Source organism: Haliaeetus albicilla, chromosome 12 (assembly GCF_947461875.1).
Source record: "Haliaeetus albicilla chromosome 12, bHalAlb1.1, whole genome shotgun sequence".
Classification (NCBI taxonomy): domain Eukaryota; kingdom Metazoa; phylum Chordata; class Aves; order Accipitriformes; family Accipitridae; genus Haliaeetus; species Haliaeetus albicilla.
In genome coordinates this window covers 42,336,403-42,363,055 of record NC_091494.1, presented here as the reverse complement: position 1 = coordinate 42,363,055, position 26,653 = coordinate 42,336,403, and the positions used below count along the sequence as shown (strand labels likewise).

The following is a 26,653-nucleotide window of genomic DNA, read 5'->3' as shown; positions in this document are numbered from 1 at the left end:
ATCACAGCTACTCTTCTCCCTTGCTGCGCATAGTCCTTGGCATCCAAAGAGTGATACGTTTTGAAAGGATGTTGTAGAAATTAATGATGAGTGAGGTCATACCACCCTCCCACTGCTTCCTGGAAATTAAAACAGTGATGCACCTCATTGCTCAACTAGGAAGGCCCATGATTAAAAAATCATCAGTCAGAATCCAAGATGCTTTTATATTGTGTTCTATGTAGGTATTCCTGATTTTATTGAAACGCCAAGTACAGGTTGGCCACATGCCAGTGACATTAAAAATAAGTACAGACACTCAGAATGCAGCCGCTTTCAACACCAGTGTTATTTGTTGAAATTTACACAAGGAACTATCCCATCCAGACAAATATCTGTTGCTCAGGGGGAATCCTGAGGGAACAGCCATAGAAAGTTACAGCTTCAAGAACGGCTGTTGATGTGTGTTGCCTTGTATATAAACTCACATCATACAGAACTGCAAGTACTAGTGTTAAAAGACTCAAAAAAAAAACCCACCAAAAAAACTCCAAACGATAAAAAAAACCACAAACCTTTAAAAATTTATTTTCCTGAGCTGTGGAAGATTTGTTGCTCATTATCTGAGAATATAACATTCCTTATGGGAAAACTGTAATCTTAACTAATGATGCATTAAAAGAAATGCATTGCTAGGATGCCTGTTTCTGCAATTCATTGGCTTCTGAGAGTGCCATGGTTTCACTACTGGCCTTTATCAGATGGTTGCATTGGTGTCACGGCATTGCCCGTCTTTACTCCGTTTCTGTACGTAGGTGGGAGCTTGGACATGGGGTGGCAGGTAATGCAAAACCTGGCTGCGTGGCTCAGGCAAGGAGCTGCGATTGCATGGGTTTGCAGAGTACGTTACCTCTCTGCTAGAATGAGGCTGAGAAGCATCTTAGGTGCCAAATGTGCAAGCCAAAACCCAGCAGGTGAACTGCAGTCTCAGTTGTAACATCCTGGAGAAGGACCTCTGTTAATTAAAAAGGAAATGATAATTAGTATTAAGTCCCACGTTTGCTTCTCATCCCAAAGTACTAGGAATTTAACATACAAACATGAGCCAATACTGTTATCATTTCCACCATGAAAACGTTTGCTCGTACACAGAAGTGGTTCGGCTATTTATGTCTCATTTCGTACTGTGTCGTCTTTGAATTTAACATTTCACACTCGGAGGAAGCTTTCCTTCCCTGTTACATGCTTGTGAACAACTTAAATTTATGTACAGAGGCTTTTCTTCTCTTCAGACACATTTGAATTCTGGTTTAGCATTTCCAGTCGCATCCTGGGGTCCCCTTTCCCCCTTTCCTTCACCCACTTCTTTGTCAGGGCATCGCCTAGGCTGCAGAGGGAGCGGACAGACCCCCCTGGTCCGGGACTGGTGCTCGGCACAGGCACAACCTCTGCAGCCAGGACCCACCACCGTTCCGGGCTGCAGATGGAGCCGGCTCCGGCTCCCAGCGGGAAGGTGCCAGCAGTTCTCCTCGGCTGCGGCTTTTATGCAAATATTCTGTGATTTCTGATGCCTGCGTTGTGTGGTGCAATATGAGCAAACTGTACTCTGAGACTGCCTAGTCCACCCGCGAGCGCCGTGCATCAGAAGCAGCAAAAATGGTATTTTGTATTTTCTTGAGAGAAGAAGGTGGCTGATGAAAGAAAGGGAAGATGCCTTGTTATGGGACGATCAAAATGCTGCCCTTGCCTCTTCCAGAGAGTAGAGGTTATCATTTATATGGACTATTTAAGTTTTATAAGAAAGGCAGGAGCTGCATTGGCTGCTTGGAAGAGCACAACATACACCAACATCATCTCCCTCCTTTCTTTCCACCTGTGGGCTCTCTGTCAGCTCCTGGTTTGGGGTGAACCCTTGTCCTTTCTACCTGGTCATCTCTCATGGGAGATGTCTGTGCCATTTTACATAAAGGGAAACTCCTCTGGAGCTTCGTCCCTCAGTGAAACTTTCCCTAGCCTTCTAGATGGCATCACTGAATATACTCAGTGCTTAAATTCCTGACAGATGCACCAAGATAAGCACCAAAAATGCCAGTCATCACTCCAAGTTCACTGGCTCTATCCCCTTCCACAGAAAAGACACCTGGAACCACAGCAGGTTGGGGACTTGCTACCGATCAGACTGAAGAAAAACATTGTCTTCAAACTGGGGAATGTAACTGGAAAATTGGGAGCTTTAAAACTGCCTAAGAGCACATTGCCTACTTAACTCCATCAGTGATGGTAATGGCGGTATCTATCTCGGCCTGCCAGGTTTATCTTGTCACATGGGCCATAAACAAGATGACAAATGGAAACACTTCAGTGATGTTTATCATCTAAATCACTGCCTGCTTATTTGCCTCGGATCTCTAGCAGCCCTCCGAGCTGCCAGGCAATCTGAAGTAACAATCAATTTGACTCGCAAGGTAAAGATACAAGCTCTCAGCTTAGCTGAGAGTCCCGAATTTCCTGCGGTAAGATGACGGACTGTCAATAAACATCAGTAATCTTCTCAGTGGTATGCAGCAAGATCAGGAAACAGCTTGGATGTGATATTTAGGAAGGGGAAGATGGGCAAAATGTTTTATCTGGATCTGTGCAAAACAAGGTCATTTCATCATCTTTGAAGAAAACTCGGTGTTTGTAGGATGCCTCTCTTGTTCCCTTTGTGCCCTGTAAAGGTGTTTGGTCTGGTGAAAAGTACTTAGGGACCTTTGGTGAGAAAGCGCATGTTGGGGTAGGTTTAATTTGCTGTTGGGGCTAATTCCTAGCAGTAAATTGAGACAAATTCACATTTGTACCTTCTGGACAAGCAAGTTGTGGAAATACAGGAATCCCACTGAAGGCGACTGCGAATGGCTCGGAGCAGGAGCCTGCAGTCCTGATGCATTGCAGAGTGCTTTCTGACTCTGGCTTGCATGTGGTTATAAAATACTTCTCAGCACCAGAGTCTCGGTTTGGCAGAGATGAGAGGGTGAACCACTGCTCTGCAAGGCAAGGATCCTGCTTCTGCCTCTGCTGAAGGGAGAGCCCTGCCCCAGGAGATGAAAACAAACACAAAAAATGGAGTTCTTGTCCGGTTCCCTCATGTAGCGCTCCTGGGGTTTTCTGTTTGTGTTTTTAATGTATGAATAAGAGTCTCCCTGGAAAACCAGTAGATTTGGGGTTGGGCAGCCTTTGCAGCATAAAAAGCAAGAGATAATTGGTGTACAGCTCTCTGCTTTAAGCAGAACGTTTCTGTACTGTGGAGGCGGCACACAGGTACAGAGAAGTCCCTTCTAATTAAATGAACAAGAATTGTTCCTCGGAGATTTCCCCTGCCGAATCAGGCGTTTTATTGCCAGCTATTTCCCAAGTCCCAGTATCCAGTTTGTTGTGATACTTGTGTGCTCTGTGCTTAAGAGAGCCCGCTCACTCGATGGCTTTTGGACATCTTATTCGTCCAGCTGGGAAAGGAGGTGACATACATTTACTCTTCTCTGGAAATTGCCATGCTGGCAAAGTTCATGAGTTCATGCAGGCTACTAACCTGTCTGTAGGCAGGTGCCCATGTCAGGTGTTCTGGGGATAGAAAATCCCTTGTAATTCTCTTACAACATGGATCAGACGTTTTTCTAAACTTCACCTAGCCGTCAGTTTATGCCCTCAAAGATGAGAAAAAAAAGCTCTCATATTTTAGCTAGTGTAATTGCAGGATGTTCCCCTCCTTACCTGTCTGTATAGCAAATTGGTTTTTACTCCTACCAAGTTGTTTAATTCGTTATCTTGCAGCAATGACTATGCTATTCCTTGTTTAGAAACATCGCCCTTTAGCCAGATATTTCTATGGTAATCCAGAGGCTGTCAGGTCTTGCTGTGTGAGATGTCACCAGTCTAGTCTACTTCAATCTTCATTTAATCTGGTGTTTTCTTAAAGTAGTGGATAATTTGTACTCCCTTGGAAGTCCCCAGTAGCTTGGCAAGGTCCCTGGAAGGCTGTATTCACCTGCCTACAGAGGGGCCATCTGCACCTTGGCTTTTCTAAGCACTTAAGCTAGATAAGGGGTCAAAGACATGTTTTGGACTCAAATCCAGGACCAGCTGATCTGATCCCATTCGGAGGACATATGGATGCACGTGTATGTAATTTTATATTTCTTCTAATGATAGTTTCTGTAGTGTGAGGTCATGAAAGCTGGTGTTCTAATTAGTGCAGCTCTGCCTGTGCTGATGCAGAGAGTAATTTGCATGTCCTGCCTGTGTTTTATCTTAGGAGCAGGAATGGTAGTCGACTGGGAACAAGAAACCGGGCTCCTGATGACATCGGGAGATGTGAGGATAATCCGGATCTGGGACACAGATCGGGAAATGAAAGTACAGGTAACATCTGCGTGTTTATCCCATTCACCTTTTTCCCCTCCTAGAAAACATGCCATGCAGTGAGTTACCTCGTGCACAGCCAAAGCATCTGAGACTCATCTGTGAAGACCTGACAGGTTCTGGAGCTCTTGCTTCCCTGCCTCAGAGTCATGTTACAAGATAAATAAAAATACACACATACTTAGTGAGCATGTCAAGTCTTTCCTGGAAGCTGCTGCTGTTATTCTGGGCAGTGTGCAGCAGTGTGTGGGAAGGGTGAGGCTGTGAAATCCAGAGGCAGGCCCCAGCATACAGATAAGGTTTCCTATTAGCACATAATTGAAATAGTGTAAAAATTCTTGAGGAAATTCGGTGGTGAGTTGGGTCGGTGGTAGAGCATTCAGACTTGCTGCTGCCATCTCTGCTTCTCTGGGACACGCACAGAGCTATTTACAGAGCAACGCTGCACTGGTACCTGCCAGCCAAAGGTCTGTTTTCAGGGAATCTGTGTCCACACAGAGAGCACGTTCATACGTGCTCAGTCCACTCCTGAGTCAGGACCCCAGTGCTCGACAGGACAGAAACACGAGCATTCCCTAACCGTGCACTGCTCACGTGCAGCCAGTGGAATTGTTGCCAGCTCGGGCCAGTCTGACTCAGGTCAGAAGTTTGCTCCATGTTGTCTGGCCCAGGGTAGCAAAGGATGAAGATGCCTGCGAGCCTGCTGGCAGCTCCCTCAGCATCCCTGCGTCTCCCTGGGGAGCTGGGCGGACCCGTGCACTGGGGCATCCCAGGGTGTTCACATCTTGCCTCTGAAACAAGGCAGCACGAAAGCAGTATTTCAGTCGTACGTAACCTTCTGTGCAATGTAATGGAGAAAAGACGCAGCAAGCGTTCATGTCGCTTGTAATCAAATGAAAGTTTCTCAGAAATTATAAGGAGAAGCAGCTGGTCTGTGAGAATGGAGTCACTGTGCTGGAGAAAAAAGGAAGACTAGTTTTCAAAGCTTCTAGAAATTAATTACCCTTGGATGAACATTAATTACGACACTTTGACCCTGCAATGCAGGATAATTAAGCCTATGTTAATCTTAATTACTTTCACATATTATTTTTTCTATGTAAATTAGGGAACAGCAAAATTCAGGAGGTGAAAATCTTTTAAATTATGATGATTAATGATTGCACTGAAAGTATCTGAAAACATGTTGTTTCTTTTTTAATTGCAAAGATTGGTTGTGTTGAAATTCAAGTGATTGAAACTTCCTGACTCAGTAACACTGGAAAAGTGAAATTCAGCACAAAGAGCAGCGAAGCTATGTAATCCAAGCTAATAAAGGTGCCTTCCCACTCTTTGAACTACAAAAAGTGTACCTCTGGAAGCACTTGGGATGTAGCTGAAGAAGCAAGTACTTCATTTTCACTTCTGCTGATTGTTCCCGCTTCAAAGACAGGATCTGGGTTTAGGCAGTTAGAAGAGCTGCTGAGAACAGCCCTGAAGGTTGGTGCCTCTAGCCAGCAGCATCTTCACTCAGCTGAGGCTGTGAATAGCAGCTAGGAAAGGTGAATATGCAGAGAAGCAAAAATAGGATTGAAGTGTGAAATTAGCTAATGCAGTTCTAACGTGCCTCATGATTGTTATCCTACTTTGTCAGTGCTGCTTAGCTTTTTTACCTGTTTAATTGAAAATGTTTTTCCTCATAACAGATGTAGATATTATTCCCAACAATTACATTGCTTATAGCAAGTAAAAAGGGGGAAAGTAGCAGCGTTAGAGTAAGAGTGCACACCGTGTTCTCAGCACAGCTGTCCTTGCAAGCTCCAGCCTTTTCCATGTCATTTTTTTTAATACACACAGTGTGTGGCATCTAATGAGATAACCTGGATCTACTTGTCACATGTCCTAAAGTGGGGACTGATAGGTGGCACAGCACTGGCTCGCTTTATCTTGTGTCAGTGATTCTCTGGTGCTGTATTGTAGTCAGGCAGCTCATTGTGTTGTCTGAGGCTTACGTGTCTGCTCTGACGTTGTCCAAGAGCCTCACCGCCGCGTGCTGCCTGCGGCTGCCAGGTGTGGAGAAGAGGAAGGTCAGGCTCAGACAGTCCAACCATAGTCTGCTTAGTTTGGCCCATTTGCACCACCACCAGGGCTCTGCAGAAGTGTAATGGTGATCCTAATGATGAAGGGAGGAAGAGAGCTAAGTGTTTAAAGAATAAAATAAAAAGAAACTGAAAGAAATGGACTTCATTAATGATAACTGGAGCCATTCTGGGTAAAGGGAACTGCCTTCTGGTATAATCGTTTTATTGTTTCCAGGGCCCAGATATGGTTTTTGTCTGGTACAGACAAAAAAAAAAAACAAAAAAAACCCAACACAAACCCAAAAAACCCTGCTTTTACAAGAGGTGTTTAAATAACTTCCTAGAACTCTTTTGGGTGTTGATATGATGCACAAAAAGGGCTAATACCTTGCAACTTTGTACCTAATACCTTGCAGTTTTGTTGTACCTTTTTTTGCATGGGTGGTGTTACCTATAGCATACTGTATGTTTGGTTTTATACGTGGTGTTATGTATGCTATTATGAGTTTTTTGCTTTATACAGGTGTATTTGTCTTATATGACTCTTCTCCTCCAGATATATACCGTCTCTCCTGCCATTCTAATCGCATTTACAACTTGTACACAACAAAGATGGTTTATGGAGAAATAATTCCTCTGGTCTTTTATTTTAACTAATTAGATATTCTTAGTAGACAATAATGTTAACTCATCCTTCCCAAAATAGACCTTGCCTTCATTTTGGTTTATAAAGCTGAATGACTTGCAAAAGCTGTTTTTTCTGGAATTCCTTCTCTGGGCCTGGCTCTTTGGGTCGAACTGTGGGACTTGTGGCTCAAACACGGCAGCAGCAGTGACCGTCATCCCCAGGGTCACCACCTCATTTCTGGTCGTGTCCGGAGAGCCTGAAGGAAAACTTCACACTGATGCAGTGTCATAGTGTTCTGAGTGACAAGTGGAAACCCTGGTTTAGTTTTGGACTGATTTACAGAATGGGGAGAGGAAGAGGAGGAGGACAGTGGGTCCGTCTGGTTTAGAACCTTGACTGTAATGACTTGAAGACACATCATGTTCTCAGCTTGGTTCTTGTGTGCTTTCTCCTTAGGATATCCCCACTGGAGCTGACAGCTGTGTGACCAGCCTCTCGTGTGATTCTCATCGTTCATTAATTGTGGCGGGGCTGGGTGACGGCTCCATCCGCGTGTTTGACAGGAGGATGGCTCTGAGTGAATGGTAACTACCCGTCCTTCCCAGGCGCAGTGGGGTGCTCACATTTCCTCCTCCTCCTTCCCTTCAAAACATTTCTTTGCTTGTTCCTCAGCCGTGTCATGACCTACCGAGAGCACACAGCCTGGGTGGTGAAAGCATACTTGCAGAAACATCCAGAAGGCAACATCATGAGTGTCAGGTAAAAGAGATTTTACTGTTTGAGCTGTTTTCTCTTAAACACAGTTTGGTTTTCCATTTAAATTCTGCCTCTGGTATTTCAAGAGCTAAGAGGGTAAAGCTCTTTAGTTTGACATTTGCTTCAGTAATTAACTCCTGCTCCAAACTTGGTGGAGAGAAGGCAAAAAGAAATTTGAAGCTTTCCTTGGAAGCCTGTTAGTGTGGTTTGAGAGTAAACAAGAAGGCATCTTTGCTGAAATCACTATCACGAGGCATGTGAGGGAGGAATGGAGTGAACCAGAAACCTAAGCTAGATATAGTATATCTTATGGTTGTTGTTCTTTATTGCCAACATCTCTGTGGGGTCATTTGAGAGAGAACATGAGAAGGAAGGTTGATGTTGCATCTGTTGGGCATATTGCTGTGCAGGATTACTTTGCTGTCTAGCAATTTTCTACACATAAATCCATTTCTGCTGCCTGGTAAATACTGTGGAGAGAGCAGCATATACTTATTTGGCCATTAAAGAACAGCAGAATATAATTTAGTGTTACAAAGCCACTGTTTGCACACAAAGAAGCTCTTTTTCTTGATTACAAAATGAAAACAGAACATAATTTTCCAGGATTCAGAACATTCCTGAGGTGGGGGATGGGCCAGCAAAAATGTATTAAGATTTTCAGAAAGGGGATTATGTGATACAGCTGCCAGATTTGTTGAGCTCACATATTAGAGTTTTTAATCTTCCTTTCCTTAATCTCCTTCAACAATCCCAGGGGTCAGGCCTGTACGCTTGGCCAGCCTGGGTCTGCAGGCTCGTTTTTTCCCTCTCCTCAGTGCCCTTCTCAGCACGTGGTACTTTCTCTTGGGATTGAATAAGTATGAGAAAATGTCATACTTCAAAAGACAGGTCTGGTCTTATCCCAGAGGAACTTGGTTTGTTGAGACAAGCCACCTTGATTTCAGTTTCTCCCAGTTCACGCCCTTCTTCACTTGACAGTAAGATCCAAGAAAAATGTTAGGACGTAGCGAGGTCTTGGTCTAGCTATTTCCTGAAAAACTTGAAGGCATTGTATTGCTTGTGGAGCAGTTCTCTGAACCTCAGTGAAACTTTTTTTTCTGGACCAGAGGCAGGAGTTTGTAACAGGAATGGTGACTCGGAGCTGGATCCTGCGGCTCTCCATTGCCCGGCACTGGTTCACCACATCGTACTGAGTTCAGCCACTTTGATCTATGTGCTAGTGCTGCCACAGTGCTTCTCGTTAACCAGCAGGTCTCCTTTTATCAGGCTGACAGCGTTGCTAGAAAAGGTCCTTAAACACCTTCTGAATATTCTAGTTTAGTAGCTTAGCTGCTGTTGACTTGTTGTTGCCTGTTATTGTTCACGTGGGACGTGTTCTCCTATGTAGTCCCTCATCACAGAACTTCACTTCCATTTTAAAGCTCTTGCATGGTCTTCCAATATATTCAGAACCATTTTCAAGTCTTATAATGGTTCAGAGCTTTAAATGAATTTACTGTCTATTTGATCTCTTTCAAACAATATTTCCATCTAGTCTTCGGGATCTAAATCAACCTCAAGTTTAATTTGTCTTGAATTTAATTATGTGACAGCTGGAGTTGCAGCTTCCTATAATGATAGAAGTAATTCTGTATAACAGCCTTTTGATTAGTATTAGATATTCTAGAGGTAAAGAAACTGAAGGCAATATGCTTCTTAATGCTTTCATTGTTCATAACTCTGTATGGTGATTCACAGTTGTATGGCCACCAGTGACTTCAAAAAAATAACACTTTAAAAGTTGTGATACCAAAAGCCTTACTTCTGCTGCCAGCAGAATAAGATTGGATGAGTTGATTTTGAATTTAATTTCCATGAAAGACTTTTATGTTTGTCTTTCTGTACACCAGTTGACCAGTCTCTTATAAGGGTCTCAGAAGAACAGAAGTACCATAACAAAATCTTCAGTTGTTCATTCCAGGGCTGTAGGAAAAGATGTACCCTTTTCACATCTAACAGACATGATTCTACTGAAGTATTTCAGAGAGATCACTTAACAAAAAGGAATCATTTGTGCTTGAAAGGTGCTTGATCTACTAAGCACAGTATCTTGCCACTGCCACTATTGCTTTCCCCACCCTCTCTTCCTTGATAAAGTCATTAACAGGATTTACGCATCGCCTGAGCGTTAGCAGGGTTTGTTACACCTGGTCCACAGAGTACTTTGGACAGCGAGGACTTGTGCATCTGTGTCCAGACATTTGGCATAATGGATGGTACCAGCAGATCCCATCTGGTTAGAGTTTTCTAATACAATTTCCTACTGCGAAAAGGAGAAGGAATTTGGGTCTGACATGCAGCTTGGAGTATTGAGTATGACATAACAGTAAAGGCACTTACACTCAGCGATGAGCTGTAAGCGATAAAAGTAATAATGGATCACCCCTGAGGGCAGAGGCAGAGCTGTTTGCACAGCACTTAATGCGTTGGGGATGGTACCAAATATAAGTCACATCAGTGGGAATTCAGCGGTACTGACAGAGAAGGCAAGGGTGCATGTCTTCTCTATCCTAATTTTCTGATCGAGGTGGGCAGCTCACAGACAGGCATATGGCTCCATTTCCTGGACTTTAGGATCTGGTTTGGGTACAGCCTGACGTTGTGAAACTCATGTGTTGGCAGTGTAAATGGAGATGTGCGGTTCTTTGACCCCCGGATGCCAGAGTCCATGAAGGTCCTTCAGATAGTCAAAGGGCTGACGGCCCTTGACATTCACCCCCAAGCCAACCTCTTTGCATGGTAAGTTCTGGTTTCCTCTCTTGCATCCCTGGAGTGGATGGAGAGGACAGTTTGTCTCTGCAGACATGGTTCATGGGTTTTTGTTGGTTTTGTTGTTTGTTTTAACCTCGCCACAAACAGTGCGGCTTCTTTCCCATTTTCGCAGCTCAGGAATTTTATCCCTTGCGTGCATTAGTGAAACCTCTGCACTGGTGACTTGGCATGATGGTGTACAGTCTTACACCCGTACGTCAGATCCCTGTTCAATGTCAGCATGTGTATTTTTGGGCTCTGAGTGGGGACCAGCAACGGCTCCACCAGCCACGTATCCTGGGGTTGTTGGGGGATCCACTTTCAGTGTGTGTGTGTGCATCAGCTCTTCGTGGTTTTTTGTCTCAGTGTAACAGGTAACTGTGGTTCCAGCCTTTCTGTAAATCTTTCTGCACTGAGGTTGCTGCAGTACAGTTAAAGTCAGTCTCCCCACTTACAAGAACTCATTGCGCACTAGTCTGATGAACAGCTCAGGTCGACACAGCTGGAAAGGGGGCTGTAGGCAACAATATTGTTCTTACCACAGCATTCTCAGTGACACCATGTTCTCTTGATTCCCTTCCAGTGGCTCAATGAATCAGTTCACTGCAATCTACAACGGAAACGGGGAGCTGATCAACAATATCAAATACTACGATGGTTTTATGGGACAAAGAGTTGGAGCCATCAGCTGCCTGGCTTTCCATCCTCACTGGGTCTGTATTCTCTCCCTTTGGATTTTGGAATTTGTATTTCTTAGTTAATGTCTGTGTTGGAAGAGGGAAAGGCGCAGACACTCCTCTAGCACAGAGACATGCTGCCCCAACCTAGTTTTCTGAGAATGCTTTGAGCCTGACTCTCAGCCCAAGTCCTTGGTGCTTGTCCTCCAGGCTGTTCCAGATGACCACGCTGCTGGTGCTGCCAGTTTGTGATGTGCACCTAAGACTAGAACAGGACTCCCAATGGCTGAGCCCTTTTTATTCGTGGGTCGACTTGATAGACTGTTCCCATTTCTTCCTATCACTTTGAGACTGCAGCCTGGCCTAGCTCTGTAGTTCTTGCCACAGAAGTTGTCCGAGGTGAATTTGCCTGGAGCTGACTGGAGAGGTGAAGTCTCTTGCTTCCAGCACACAAAATTTTATGTGCTTATTTATTCCATGCCTCTTCTCTTGCAGACGGTGGGCTTACCCTCGTGTCTCTGTGGCTGCTTTTACATCGCCTTATGTAAGGCTTTAGGAAGACCTAATGCTGTGCAGTAGAAAAACTGCACGTCAGAAAAATGAGAGAACTGCAAAAATTAAAGGCATAAGCTGATAAAGGCTAGAATGAATCAGAGTAAAAAGGAAGTTTTGGAATACATCAGAGCTGAGGTGGCTCTGCAGTAGTTGTAAGAGAGAGAATCTGGTTGCTACTTAATTAGGTGGCAGGTGCCCATCTGCATTATGGACTTCGGCTCACCCAGAGACGAGAATAAATGAAGGAGATTGAAAGCCTGAGAAAACAACGTGAATGGATAGGAAAAACAGGAGGAGGTTAAAGAAGGCATTTAGACAGTTATTTTAGAAACCCGCAGATCAGAACACAAATATTTAATATGTAATGGGAAAGAGTGGTGGGAATGATAAAGGGCTGAGAAGAGAGGAGGGAAGAGCTGTGCTAGCCTGTGAAGATTTGGTATTAGCTGGGCAGGGAGAGGGAAGGCAGCTTCCCTGCCTAGGTTATGTGCATTTTACATCCTGAAGATAGCAAGTTTAAAGGAAAGCTTGACTCCTCGGCTTCAAAAAGCCGCTTTGCAAAAAGCTAAAGAGTGATTTTGCTGTTCTGCAGTTTGGGGGAACGGAGAAAGAAGTGACTAATCATTTGAAATGTTTTGCTCTTTAAATAAGCAAACAAACAAAGCCCTGTCCAGCCTGAGTCTCCACGGCTAGGATTGTTCCTGGGCCTCTCGGTGGAGGGAATGCTAATTTTCAGTCCAGGCAACTGTTCCTAACTAGCAGATTTGCAGTCATTTAGAAAAATTATGTTAGCAGTTGGCAACTAATAGTCACCATAATTTTTCCCTCTGGCTGAAATGGGCATATAACTCGCTGGGACGATGTAGGTGCTGGCAGAAATGTCGTCAGAGCTGCGTTGGCAGATGCACTTAAGAGCTTTCGAGCATCTGGGCGTTACTGCTGAAAATGTCGACCGTTACCATTTTGCCTGTGATGTGCCTCTCATTACCGTGTGACACCTGTACGTTTATCCCCGATTTGCTCTTTCCACAGCCTCATCTGGCAGTCGGAAGCAATGACTACTACATCTCGGTGTACTCAGTGGAGAAGCGGATCAGATAACGGCTCGTGGCAGCGGCACTGGAGAAGGGAGTCCCAGCAGGCAGGGCCGTGTCTCACCCATAATGTACATAGTGAAATTATCGACTTGAATGTTTAGTGTTGGCTGCTGCTGCAACCCATAACTTGAACATTTTTTTTTCCTGACTTAGCTACTGATGATTTTGACAAGGGGAAAAGAGACAATCTCCTTTTTTGGTTTGGGTTTTTTGGTTTTGTTTTGTTTTTTTTCCCAGCTATATCCTGTAAAAGCTACAGAAAAGGAACATTTTATTTTTGTTTCCAGTGGTTGGCTTCTCCGTTAGAAACACGGCTCCTGAGCTTGGAAGGACTGGATGAGGCAATACCCTTGAAAAGGGCTTTCTGTTTTAGTCTTTGTTTCTTTGTTTTGCTGGAGCGTAGGTTGCTTTAAGGACTGAAGTCAGGACTCACCTACAGCTCTGTGCGTTCGACCGGGCCATGGGACCCCTCCAGCTGCTGCCTACCCTGTGCCAAACAGTAATTCCTCCGACAGGGCAGCGAGACCCGAGCTGTCCGTCTGCAGAACAGTGTATGTGCTCCTGCACCGCCTGAGTGTGGGCAAGGGAAGCAGGAAAGTGTCTCCTCTGCACGAACCTTGTCCTTTCTGCTGCATCCTCTCTGGTGGAAGCAAAGACAGAAGGCAGCTTGGTGGCAAGGGGAGGCAGGGATCCTGAGGAAAGGGGCTTGAGATGACAGGAGCAGGGCAGGATGCCACCATACCGTAAGGTTGCACATACAAGAAGAAGAGGAAAGAAAGAGAATGAACGTCTCTAATGTCCCAACAAGCCTGGAGCAAGTCACTCACATAACCACTTTCCACCCAAGCACATGATGCTGGTGGGGAGGTCTGGGGTATCTCGATCACTGTTACTTCTGCAGTCACTGTCCTGCCCACAGTGAACTCCACAAACACGTTTGATAGCCTGGGAGCTCTGCCCAGCCAGCAAGGGAGGCTCCAGGTTCAAGCCACGGGCTTTCATTTGCTCTGATGTGCTAATATTCAGCAAGGTGATGGTCAGGAGAATTTGCACACTTGCTGCTGTGTGTATGCAGCTGCCCACCTGTGTGTGAACGTGGCTGTGGCTTGTCTGTCTGTCCCTGCAGAACTGGGCGTGTAACCACACATGGTCTGAGCACAAGAGAATCACTGAAGAGGGGGAAAAACGGCAGGTCATCCTGCTTTGAGCAAAACAGCTTTGTCCCAGCCATCTAGGGGAAAGCCTGCTCCATCTTCCGCACCTTCTGTGTCTGAATAATGAATGTTTCTGTCCCTTGAAATCCATAATGGGTCTGGAGATGGATGTGGGGAAGGGGTAGGCAAAGCAAAAGGGGCAGGTTCCTTTCAAGTGCTGCCAAGGTGTGGTTTAGCTGGCCAAGAACAGAACTTGCACTGTGCAAAAATCACTGCAGCAACAAAGGTTGACCTGCTAAGTCCAGAAGTCCCCAGTTTTTCTTCCAGTCGGTATCATGGGGTCTGCAGGCTCCCAGCAAACTCTGCCAGCGATGAGGCTGACAGTGAAAGAAATACTAACGAGGGAAGGGGTGAGAAACACTCTCTCCCTGTGCGGATGGTGGCTTCACCTCTGCCATGGCACCTACATAGTGCGTCTGACCTGTCACTGCTCCTTTTACACCAGATAATCTTGTTTCCTGTATGTGTTGAGGCAGCTGGGCCATGCAGGGGTCGTGGAGATGGCCCGGTGGCTGTCGCACGCTCGCTGCAGGGAAGCTAAATGTAAAGTGCCATACGCATGTCTGGATGCTGGCTTTGGTGAGGGTCCTTGAGCCGTGGAGGTGGAGCAGATGCCGAAGGCTGGGCACTGTGTCCTTACCCTGAGCACCGTCACTGTCCCCCCTGTAGCAGGGAGGCCGAGGGCCACTTCACAAGGATGATGAATCAAAGGCTTTAAACTTAAGAAAAACTACCTAAAAGTCCACTTTTAAGTTACCAAAAGTTAATTATGGTCTAACAGAGCTGTGCCTCTTCCTGACCCGCTCCCGTGCCGCTCCGGTGTTGGGTCCCAGCGGTACACATCTCCTCCACCCTGCCCGTGCCAGGGGCCAGCGAGGGGCCGGCAAGCATGGAGCCAGAGTTTGGGATCTACACATAACCGATTAACATACACAGCTTAAAAAACAATAGATTTTTAACTTATATCAGTGTATTCATTAAAGGAACAAGAAATACCTGGCAAAATGCAAAGGTGCGTGGTGGGAAGCTGCTGTTCCTTGCCAGCGCTCCCCGGTGCCAGCCAGCCCCTGCGGCCAGGAGGTGGGTTTTTAACTAACTTGGCCTGTTTAGCTTTCATCTAAGCGTGTGCGTGTGTGGGCTGTATTTTCACAGGTCTGATGCAGAGATTCAATCATGAAGTTTAACCAAGGATCTGGAGAGCATCCTACCTAAAAGTTCACTTATCTCTATTTATTTTACAAAAATAAAAAAATATAAAAAAACCACACGATTGTAATGTGAGAGTAAAACAATTACAAACAAATAAATGGTTAATAAAAAATAAATGCAGAAACACTTCCCGGTCTGAGGATTATTTCCTGGGGCAGAAGTGGGGAGGGGACACAGCTACAGCCCAAGAAGGAACCAAGTTAAATTTTAGGTGTTTCCCTGCAGAGAAGAGGCTGGTTACATGTGGAGATCCTGGGCAAAAGACACTTGTACAAGCCAGGTCACTGCTGCTGAGGCTGAGCAGAAATGTGATGTTTTTACTTCACAGCTCTGCAGGAATGTATGTGTGGGTCTGAGCCCCACTTGTGCACTGCCTGCAGCCCAGAGCCGCCTCGCTCCGAGCAAATAAACTGAAATAGTCAGTGTTGTCCTTGTCCTGAGGGCCTGTGTATCACCATCCCGTCCCTTTCCCGGGGTGTCACTTCCACCAGCATGGTGACCGATGCTCCTGCAGTGCTGCTGGGTCCCAGCTGAGACACCGAATCACCACCAGTGCTGCATGTTCCAGTTCCAGTGTCCACAGTGAAAGAACAGGGGGGTCGGGGGTCTCTCCCAGCTGGACCCAGAGGGCAGGGACTTCAGGAGCAGGGAAGGGTGGGCAGGAGGAGCTGTTGGGGCAACTGTCAAAGCCACTGAGATCTGGGTCCTGTCCCTGCTCCCCTTGGGGTGACGGCCGTGGCAGCACTGGGCATCTGCGTGGACACTCGTGGCCTTAAATGACACACGGCATCCAAGGGCTCAGCATCACTGGGGCCATGGCACTGGGAACCACCTTCTACATGGTTTTATTTCTACTGTTTTTCACCTTGACCCAGCTGCTGCTCTGCGGGACAGCATTGCCTTTGCAGCAGCAGCGTGGACACAAGGGCTGGTCTCTAATCATCTTCTCCAGAGGCAAAACTGTAATTAGGGATGTAGGGTGGCACAAAACGAGCAGGTGGGTGGTCCAGAGCAAAACCATGGCAGAGGAAAAAAGTGGCATTTTCTGGCACATTGCCTCACAGACCCAAATTGTTTAAGTGACCTTTGATCCCGTCGGGGAGTGCCGTCCTGCAGGCTCTTCCTCTGGGCAAACCCCTGCAAGCGGGTTGTGGTTGAGGTGCGGAACAAGATGGGAAGGGAGAGTGGGAATGGCTCTGGATGCAGGAGCAGCGCGCGGCAGGACTCCCACCCCTCGGGGAGAAAGACCCGGTGCACCCCTCGGTGTGGGCATAATAAAGCTGAAGCGGCAGCCGCGACCACTGCCATGGCCTGTCCTGGCCCCCTGCTGAGCCCCCTCTCCCCACCATCAGGCCGTTTGTGGTGGGGCCACGCTCACTTCTCGTGCCCAACTGCCCCCAGGGACCCCAAAACTGCAGCCAGTGCCAGAGCCTCTCCTGTGCAGGGACGTGGAGACATGGGGACACAGGGACGTGGGGACACGGGGATGCAGGGACATGGGGACAAGGAACATGGGGATGCAGGGACATGGGGACGCAGGGACATGGGGACACAGGGACATGGGGATGCAGGGACACAGGGACATGGGGACACAGGGACATGGGGATGCAGGGACATGGAAATGTGGGGACATGGGGATGCAGGGACACGGGGACATGGGAACACGGGGACATGGAGATGCAGGGACACGGGGACATGGGGACATGGGGATGCAGGGACATGGGGATGCAGGGATGTGGGGACATGGGGATGCAGGGATGTGGGGACATGGGGACATGAGTTCATGGGGATGCAGGGACACAGGGACATGGGAACACGGGGATATGGAGATGCAGGGACATGGAGATGCAGGGACATGGGGACATGGGGACATGGGGATGCAGGGATGTGGGGACATGGGTTCACGGGGATGCAGGGACACAGGGACATGGGAACACAGGGACATGGGGATGCAGGGATGTGGGGACATGGGGATGCAGGGACACGGGGACATGGGGATGCGGGGACACAGGGATGTGGGAACACAGGGACGTGGGGTCGCAGGGACACGGGGACGCAGGGACACAGGCGCACGTCCCTGCAGCGGCAGGTGGGGACGGGGGTCTCCATCACCACCACCACCCCCCCCCCCCCGCCCCCTCACACCTCCCGCAGAGCCCCCGGTCCCCCATCCTCTGCCCTACCGCCCCCCGGCCCCTGCACCGACCCGTCCCCTCCCTCCCCTATCCCCCCCACCCCCTATACCCCCTCCCTCCCTTACACCCCCCCATACCCCCCCTCCTTACAGCCCCCCCGCCCCTTCCCGCGCGCCCCCACAGCTCCCCCCGGCGGCGCTTCCCCGCCCCTGCACCGCGTTCGCCTTCGCTTTCTGCCGGGCCGGGCCCTGCGCGGCCGCCGTCGAGGGGCGGGATCGGGGCGGGGCGGCCGCGCCGCCCGGGGCAGGAGCGGCGGCGGCGGCGGCGGCGGGGCCATGGGGAACCTCTTCGGGAGAAAGCGGCGGAGCCGCGTTACCGAGCAGGACAAGGCGGTGCTGGTGAGCGCGGCGGCGGGCCCGGCCCGGCCCGGCGGGGGGCCTGGGGGAGCACCCGGCCCCGGTGCTAGGCCGGTGCCGCGGGGAAGGCCGGGCCCGGCTCGGTCAGCGCCGGCGCAGGGAACGGCAGAGCCGCTGTTCCCGGGGGGGCCGCCGCCCTGCCCGGCCTTGGCCCCGCGGGTGGGCGATTAGCCGGCTCCCCGCGGTGCGGAGGGCGCACGGAAGGGTTTGGGGGGGCTCGTGTGGGGTCTAACGGCGGCGGCGGCTGCTGTGTTCCCGGTGTTTGTGCTGCCGGTAACGCGGCGGGGAAGAGAGCGGGCCTGTGTGAACCGGCGGGGGGGTCGGGGGGGTCGGAGGGGTCGTAGGGGCCGGGGGGGGGTGTTGCTGGAACCATCAGGGCTCGACTTGTGACTGGGGGGGGGGGTCGGTCTGTCTGTCTGTCCATCCATCCATCCATCTCTCCTTCCCTCTCCTTTAGCAACTGAAGCAGCAGCGAGACAAGCTGAAGCAGTATCAGAAGCGGATAAGTCTGAACCTGGAGAGAGAGAGAGCCCTGGCCAGGCAACTGCTGAAAGAAGGGAAAAAAGAGTGAGTTGGGGGGGTGGCATCTCCACCCGGGGGGTGCGAGGGTCTGGCAGGAGCAGGGAGCCTCAGTGCAAAATAAAAGGCCGTTTTCCTGGAAAGGAAAAGTTACTGAAAGTAGTGGAGATAGTTCCAGGTTCTCCTTTCAGAAAGGAAGTTTTGTTTAAAGTTTTGTACTGACAGCCAAGAGAGACTGCCTGCGTTCCACGGCTGCTGTTAAAAAAGGTCTTCAAAAAGTGGTTCTCTTTCTTTACTGCAAGGTGTCAGTGGCTACCTCTTATGTTTGTTCTGAGTGTGTGTCACAAGCCTTTTGTGCAAGGACTTTGTTTTGCATTGTTATAGCACAGCTGGCCCAGTGAACTCGTAATCCACAGCAAATATACCTAAATTTTCAGGCACCAGATTAGCAAATTTATAATTAATTTGCTCTTCCTTATTCTTAACAGGAGCAGTTCAGAGTTGTCATTTAATTTACACATGATTTTTTCCTCTCTTGGAAAAAGCACAAAACAAATACAGCTTTGGTGTGATTCTTTTAGGCTTATTTGCTTTCATCTGTGCTGAGTTTTCCTCCTCCTGTTTTCCTTCAGAAAAGCCATGCTCTTGCTAAAGAAGAAGCGTTACCAAGAGCAACTTCTAGATAAAACGGAAAACCAAATCAGCAACTTGGAGCGGATGGTAAGTGAGAATCAGTTGCTGTAGGCTGCAAGCGGCCCGCTGTGTGCACTTGGTAGAAGTCTTTTTTCTAGGGTGGGTGTTCCTTTTGATTGTGTGGAATTACATTTTAACTGTCAAGCCCTAACGAGGGTTTAGTCCTCTGTCTGAAGGGCAGACGTTTCTGAAATCATACGTATGCAGTGACTCTTCCCTAGAGAACCAAGTGGTGAGTATGTTTTAAGTCTGTAGTGCAGGGTACGTATTAAATACGTGTTTTGTAAATGAGTAAAACTTTAGTCACAGGGTGGACAGCTGCCATAGAAACTTCCTTGGGCTTGTCTCAGTACCTTGATTTCAGAAATGGATGTGTTTGTTCTGGTGTGGCCGTGGAAACTATGGCCTCAGCTTAGACTGGCAGCTCGAACATCAGCTAAAGGGCTGTTGGATATGCTTTTGCAGCTGCCTGTGCTAAGGCTTTTTGTGTGCATGTTTCTTACTACTGGTATAATTTAATTCTCTGTTCACTAGAGAAAGGGCTCTTGGCTGATTTCTCCTTGCACTTTCTCTGGGGATCTTGGCAGTCTGTATCTGGCTAAAAAGGGGAACGTGACAGCCTTTGATATTTCCCCTTCTCCTTTCTGTTTCAGGTCCAGGATATTGAATTCACCCAGATTGAAATGAAGGTCATCGAGGGTCTGAAAATAGGCAATGAATGTCTGAACAAAATGCACCAGGTATGTGTGACCAAGTCAGCTGAGCACACTTTTGCCTTGGACTAGGCAGAGTCCTGGCTCTTTGTAGCTGTCTCCCTGCAGACCTCACTCATGCATGGGTTTTGGCTCTTTTCTTCAGGTTATGTCAATAGAAGAAGTAGAAAGAATAATAGGTGAAACCCAAGACGCTGTGGAGTACCAGAGGGTACGTACTGTGTGCGTGAGTAGTTGTGAGCAGAGACCGCCTGCCATACAGAGTTTCTCTGATGTGCATTGTGTTCCCAGCCTTATTTAAGAGGTAATCAGATTGGGAATTAAATCTCAGTTGCCTGCAGAAAAATTAGCTCTGTTAGTTTTTCGGAGTACCCCTTCACCCCATGTTTATGTTGCTCTCCCATGTGCACGTACCATGCTGCAAGCTATAGAGCTGCTTCTGCTACTCTGTGTTGACTGGAATATGTCTTTTCCTCTCTTTCACAGCAAATAGATGAGATACTGGCTGGCAGCCTGACTGAGGAAGATGAAGATGCCATTCTAGAAGAATTAAACGCTATTACTCAGGTAGGACTGATGTTCTTGTAATTACTTTAAATCTACATTTTCAGGAAGCTGTTTGTAATAGGGGAGAAAGTATCTTTTTCCCATTCTCGATAGTTTATCTTATTCTGCCAGAGATCTCAGTTATACCTGTTTATGCCCAATTATTGCATCATCAAAGATCAAGCTAATTGCTCCACATGCAGAGGCCATTTAAAAATGGGATGCTTTTAAGGGTTATACTTTATTTGCTGTCTGTTACAGTCGATTGATCTCTGTTCTTATTGGGTATCTGTTCCACTTCACCAGATGAAGATCTTGGAAGTCCTGGGTAATGCTCAGATAACAGCATTCAGAGTGTGTTATCGTCCCCACCCATCTCTGTGGTGCCTGTGGCTCTTCCAAACACTGGCTCAGCTTGGCTCCACTGTAGGAAATGTGCAGCCAGTGGAGATTGAGGTGGAGAGGCTCTGCAAGTAGCATTGATTTGGGGAGACTCATAGCTAATACAGGGTCCTATTAAGTCTCATTTAATAATGAAAAAAAAGCCTTGTACTCATTTACTGGGCAGCACTGAAGCCCATAACCCTTCCTGCAGTTCTGGAGGCAGATGTCAGTTTGTATGTGAAATCTCTTATGTTATTACTCTGTTCCCACACAGTCTTTGCACAAACCTGTGGTGCGGGGGTCTGCGACTGCTGCCTGGTATAGGGGGTATGTGTCACGTGTTGTCTTTAATATTCTTGCAGGAACAGATGGAGCTTCCAGAAGTTCCTTCTGAGCCACTCCCAGAAAAGATCCCAGGTACGCTTTCTCTATATGCTCTGCAGCTTTGGCTTCTTGTACTTCTCAGTTCCATGCAATAGTCTGAGACCCTCTCATATTGTAAGTATTGTCCTAGAAAATGTGAAGAAATATAAACTTCCTGGCTTAAAGCCCTGTTGATCTGGGCTACGCAAGCTTCCCTCACATGGTTCTGACAAATCCGGCTGACCCTTTACTGTAAGAGGACCCAAGGCTCTAGTCTCTTTGTTCAGTTGGCATCTAGTCATTCCTCTCGAAGAGTTCCTTTTTGTTACATCTGCTGTTCTTAAGTCATGCTTTGTACCTGCTGTGAGACTACCAGCTGCCTTGAAACATCCAGTGTATGTTCCATTGTGAAGCTCCATGAGGAACTCCTTCCTTGGCTCTCTGCTTGACCCAGGCAAGACTTTCTCACACAACACTCAAACTGGTCCCCTGCATGTTGTCGCAACATGCTGCTATGCAGGAATAATGTTTTGTGGCCACAGATATTGGCATTCACACTGCATAAAACTGGATTTCACTGACGCTCGTGACAACTCGTGGCTCTTGTGACCTTGCTTCAGGTAACAGTGGTAATTTTGAACCAGCTGGATGAGGAGTGCTGGAGTCCCACAGTTCCACGACTGTCAGAGTGCAAACTCCTCACAACTGTTGCTACATGCGTGTTTGCTCCTGAGCGATCCAAAACCTCAGTGGCAGGGATTTGTGCAGCTGAGTGCGAAGAGGGAAGTGGGAGAGAGCTCGTGAAGCAGAATGACCAAATGGGCACTGTTGGCCTGGTGAGGACGGAATCTTCCCAAAACATTACCAGGTGTCTGTCCATGCTGAAGAATTGAAGGTGGAGCCTGCCCTTGGAGACAAACAGTGAGGTAGAGCTGGACTCAGCTGGGTGCCAGAAAGCAAACTGGTCAAGAGTGTGTCTCCTGGGGCAGCAGAACACTGAACTGTCAGTCACAGAAGCTTGACATCCATGCTGGTGGAAACCAGGAGCTGTAAGAGGCCATTTCCTCTCTGTGGAGTCTGCCCAGGAGAAATCTGGGATGTGGGGAACAGGGCTGGTTTCTTTTTAGTGCTTGTTTACTAGTAAACATGGATCAGATGTCATCTGATCTGCACATTGGCAGCAGGATGACCAAACAAAATACAAGCTGCCCCTGCTGCGTGCAGCTGATTGAGCCTCATTTAGACTCATGTTGTCAGATCGAAGGGGTGAGGGCAAAAGCTTGTCTGCCCACTGCCCTCCAAGAAATCACTCGCTGCCCTAGATCTGTGGGCTGGTGGCTTACTAAGGTTGTGTTGGGTACATTCTGAAACTGTTTTAATTCTTCAAGTGCTGTGAAAAAGAGGGGCATACTTGATAGGTGGAATTATTTATAACAAACTTTTATTAGTCCAGTGACTTTCCAGGTGCTGTGCAAGCTGTTACTCTACAGAGAAGTGGATTACGAGTCCCAGTTCTTCTGCAGGAGATGACTGGAGATTATTTGCATTCCCTGTTTCTGTAACAAGTTTCTTTTTTCTTCCACAGAAGCATCACCCGTCAAGAACAGGCCAAAACCAGAACTGGTGGCAGCATCTTAACTCCCACGTCTGGGGATTCCCCCACATAACTTTCATCCAGGACAGTTTGCCATCCCAGCGTGTGCTGGGAACAAGCAATGCCTTGGCAGCATCCCAGCTGTGCTGGGCGGATTGTGGAGCAGGATTCCCCATGCAGGGTGGGGAACCTCAGCTGATTATTGCTCTTGTATCAAGATTATTTTCTAGTGCTTTCTTTTTTTGTAACTTAAATTCTAAACTCACTCAGCTGCGCTGTCTCGGGATTAAACAACAACTCTCAAACTTCCAAAGCCAAATGCTTTCTTTAGGTTTGATTTCAGTGGTAAATCTGCCTTTGCTGTGACTGAGTCCCCTGGAAGTCCCACCCTCGGAGCGATCGCGTGTTTGAAATAGCTGTTCCTGAGCATCGGGCTGCGCGACAACGAGCCACTGCCCTCGGGAGCCCTCCAGACCGCACTGGTGTCTTCACTCCTCTCGGTCCCTTTGCTTTGCCTCTTCTGATTCTGTTTGTGGAAGGGCTGCCAGTGTCTCTTGTCCTCGTGCAAATCACACTGGCTGTCTCTATGGGCCCTGAAGGGGCACGGGCAGAGTGCAGGCAGCTTAGAAGAAGGCAGCAACCCTGAGCTTCCGCAGGCAGCGACGCTTCGTGCTACGGATTTGAAAACGGTTCCATCAGCCTTGTGTGAAACCAGCTTACGTGTGAGGGTGTTTCATGTGAGCAAAGTTCAGACTGATTGCTTGGCTTTGCATTTGGCAGCAGCGGTGCTGATTTGCTGGGGGAAAAGCCTGATCTCCGTGCGAGGTGAAGAGCTGGCCTCTGGCTGGGCGTGAGTCGGAGGCAGTCTGTAACGATTCCCGTTCAGATCCCGCTCTGTCTGCCTGCCTCTGGTAACCTGTGGTGCTGAGTGAGACCTGGGGTGACAGAAATCTGATGAGCCTTTTAAAATTACATCAAGGAGTCTTCTGCCTACGTTATGAGCCAGGAGTCATCCCTTGTTGGCTCTGCACCATCATCAGAGTTCACCTTTGCAACGTTCAGATGGGCTGAGATCGATTCTGCTTCCAGTTGTCAGTTTGTGTTTGATATTTCCTTGTAGGGTTAGAGACAGGAAAGGTCAGGCTGGGGAAAACATGAGGCTCGATCTGCACCAGACATGAGGCATGAAGCTTCTTAAATTGACACTCCAAAGACTGCTCAATAAGTAGTTAGAGGGGAGACCAGTTCCTTCTGAGCCTGTGCTGTGGAGGATGGTCTGGTGCTTAGCGTGGTGTAGCGGGGCGCTCGGGTCGGCACGGATGATGAGGTGTTTGGAGAGCTGCCTGGCCAGCCAGGTGGCAGGCAGATTTAGCTGTTCTTGGAAGCAAGCTTACTTGCCAGCTTGCAGATGCTCTTCAGGACACTGCAGATCTTCTTTATTACATTCTTGAAGCCACAACCCTTAGTCCCTGTTTCTGTGACAGCAGAAGAAGGACCAGAGGGTCCTTGGAGACTTCTAGTGACTGCCTTTGGGGTTATGTGATCTGGTGCTAGACAATAATAAGTAATCACAGAGACCGTGCTGCTCTCCATGGGGTGGCGGGCCAGCAGCAGCTCTGTTTCTGAGTCATACTTTCCATGTCATCTCCGTTTGTTACATTCCAAAGACTGGCCGGGGCATCCTCGTCCTCCCGTATGCATGTGCCTTCAAGGCAGCGTGCACCTTGGAGTTGCCCTGTTTTCAATTCCACTGCGCTCTTTCTCTTAATTAATGTTTCGTAACAAAGCTGGGGTCCCACAAGCCTTGGACCCGTGTTTACTAAGCAGTGCAACTTTAGCAAACAAATAACTTTCTCTGAAGTCGGCAGAGTGGGTTTAAACTGCTCCTTGTGCCTATGCTGAATGCGCCGGTTATCCCAGCCAGTGTTTGGAACAGCCAAACCCGTCTCCCAGCTTTCAGAGCCGGAGCTAAGATGGGACAGGGCCGTATCCTGTTCTGTGCTCCTGTGATTTTTTTTTCTCTAGGCAAGGCTGTTGCTCTGCTCTGAGTGACCATCCTGGCTGTCTTGTAATGCATACTTTTTCCACCAGAGAGAGCCTTGTCTTCATCAGCACGGTGGTGTCTGTAGCATTTTTGTGCAACGTTTTTCCTTCAAGGCTCCTTCAGTCCGTTGCTAGCCTGGTGTAGACTTGTTTAATTTTACCCTATTTAATTTGTAATTCATAGGAGTGAATGCTGGACTCTCCCAAGAAGGTCTTGAGGGGACCTTTCCTGGGAGCACAGCTTTTGCTGCTAGCACTTGGTGTAAACCCTGTTAAATAGGGTTGGCATGCATCACCACGCACGAGGAGGGAGAGAGCACCGCAGGCCGTATGCTCCAGTTTTCTTTCTCGTGAACGTCCTGGCAGCGAGAGCGACATGAGCCAACCATCCCCAGGGGAAGCTGCGGCGAGGCTGTGCCAGGTCCCGGGGACTGCCGGCCGGGGAGCTGAACGCCCGGTGCTGTCTGCCTTCTCGGGTGGAAGCTGGTCCAGAGAGCGAGTGAGGTTAGTGCTGAAAGGGTTAATGTAGCTCCTTGCATTTGTTAATACATTAAAGAGGCCATTTACTGAACTAACAGGAAAGTTTGGAGCAGATTGCCAACAGCTTCCTCTTCTAATCCCTGCACCAAACAGATTGTACTGTGTCTCCTTGAGAGGAAGAGCCAGGAGTGGTGTGTGACCTCTGTGGTGTGCTGTAACAATAAACTATTTCTAATGGTTTCACCGATTCATCTTCCAGCCTCGTGTTTTCACAGTAAATGTTTTGGATGAGCAAGAGTTGCCTTCCTCCTCCCTCCCCTTCTTACTCTCTGCTCCTGGGAGAGATGTGGGCAGGAAATTTCAGAACAGGCTCCGTGTGTAATAGAAAAACAATCCTGTTTGCCCGGATGGCCCAGGAAGGCTCGTCTGTAACAGACAGCAGCAGTGCCCCGACAGCCCTGGCACGGCCTGCGAGCCGAATACAGAGGAGCTGGAGGGATATTTGAGAGAGCCCATACGTTGCGGCATTCCATACGTTGTGGCGTTGCTGCCAAGGCAGAGCAGCCCCTGCCCGTGCTGCAGTCCTGTGCCTGCCTGTCCCTCGTCACCTGCGGGCCAGAAGCGGGGCAGGTCCCCTCGGAGCTCTCTGGAGAAATGGCTTCCAGGGGAAAAGGGCTTTCCTGGAGACAAGGGGCATGGGGTGGATCCCAGGACAGGGGGGGAATGTTTGGAAAGGCAGCCTTCCAGCTGTGTGGTTTGCGATGCAGCTGAACTGGGGTGTTTGTTTTGCAAGGATTATTCTGGAATTGTTGACAAACTGAGCAATAAACAGTCTGTACCGGGATGCTGGACTCGCAGGGAGTGTGTGGCTCTGTCCAGATCACAGCAGTGGCCGTGTTGTCCTGCCCCTGCCTGGTCTGGGGTCTCGTTTCCCCTCCCTCAGCAGGATTTTCTTCTTCCAGCTCGGTGGGGTTGCCCAACGGCCCCAAGCAGCCAACGTAGGACCTCCTGTGTGCGACTGTCACCCGTTTCAAACGGGCACGGGTCTTGAGGACACCATTTGCAGGAGCAGTGCCCTCGTGCAGCACCACCTTCACGCTCGGTCCTCAAGTGGTCCCGCGGGTGCAGGACAAGGGCCTCTCGCCAGGGACGTATCTGAGCCACTGGCTGGTGCTTTGACACCAGCTAGTTCCCCGTTATTTTGGATTTACGTCCCTTCTGCTGATGGAAGCAGCGGGATGCCTGCGGGTCTCTCCTGCCTGGGCCAGCCGGACCCTCGGTGGTAGCTCAGCCCCCTGGGTCCTGTCCCTGCCAGAGGAGGTGCAGGGGTTCCCGTGTCCCTGGGAAAGCAGCTGTGCCGTGTTTAACGGTGTTTAATTAACACTCCCTCGTACCCGCTCA

General features: G+C 48.5%; 2 protein-coding genes across 6 annotated transcripts in view; both read left to right on the top strand.

The window, feature by feature from the left end:
- The window catches only part of RPTOR (regulatory associated protein of MTOR complex 1), a 163,458-nt gene extending 147,965 nt beyond the window's left edge, over window positions 1-15,493 (top strand). For all 5 annotated transcript variants that reach the window (XM_069799447.1, XM_069799444.1, XM_069799443.1 and 2 more), the window contains 6 exons: window positions 4,271-4,377; window positions 7,522-7,649; window positions 7,738-7,824; window positions 10,486-10,602; window positions 11,198-11,327; window positions 12,879-15,493. In XM_069799447.1, the coding sequence (XP_069655548.1) occupies window positions 4,271-4,377; window positions 7,522-7,649; window positions 7,738-7,824; window positions 10,486-10,602; window positions 11,198-11,327; window positions 12,879-12,947 (638 nt within the window). In that variant the 3' untranslated portion in view covers window positions 12,948-15,493. The remainder of the gene's footprint in view (window positions 1-4,270; window positions 4,378-7,521; window positions 7,650-7,737; window positions 7,825-10,485; window positions 10,603-11,197; window positions 11,328-12,878) is intronic.
- Window positions 15,494-17,768: 2,275 nt separating this feature from the next.
- Window positions 17,769-25,499, top strand: CHMP6 (charged multivesicular body protein 6). Its single transcript, XM_069799442.1, has 8 exons — window positions 17,769-17,899; window positions 18,375-18,484; window positions 19,069-19,156; window positions 19,783-19,869; window positions 19,988-20,053; window positions 20,329-20,409; window positions 21,135-21,189; window positions 22,721-25,499. Exons 1-8 carry the CDS (start codon window positions 17,837-17,839, stop codon window positions 22,771-22,773), a joined length of 603 nt encoding a protein of 200 aa, XP_069655543.1. The 5' UTR covers window positions 17,769-17,836; the 3' UTR covers window positions 22,774-25,499.
- Window positions 25,500-26,653: the final 1,154 nt, after the last annotated feature.

Coding starts and splice junctions, on each gene's coding strand:
- CHMP6 (XM_069799442.1), top strand. CDS start 17,837: ATGGGGAACCTCTTCGGGAGAAAGCGGCGGAGCCGCGTTACCGAGCAG. Junction 19,157..19,782: donor TCAGCAACTTGGAGCGGATG/GTAAGTGAGAAT, acceptor TTTCTGTTTCAG/GTCCAGGATATTGAATTCAC. Junction 20,054..20,328: donor ACGCTGTGGAGTACCAGAGG/GTACGTACTGTG, acceptor TCTCTTTCACAG/CAAATAGATGAGATACTGGC.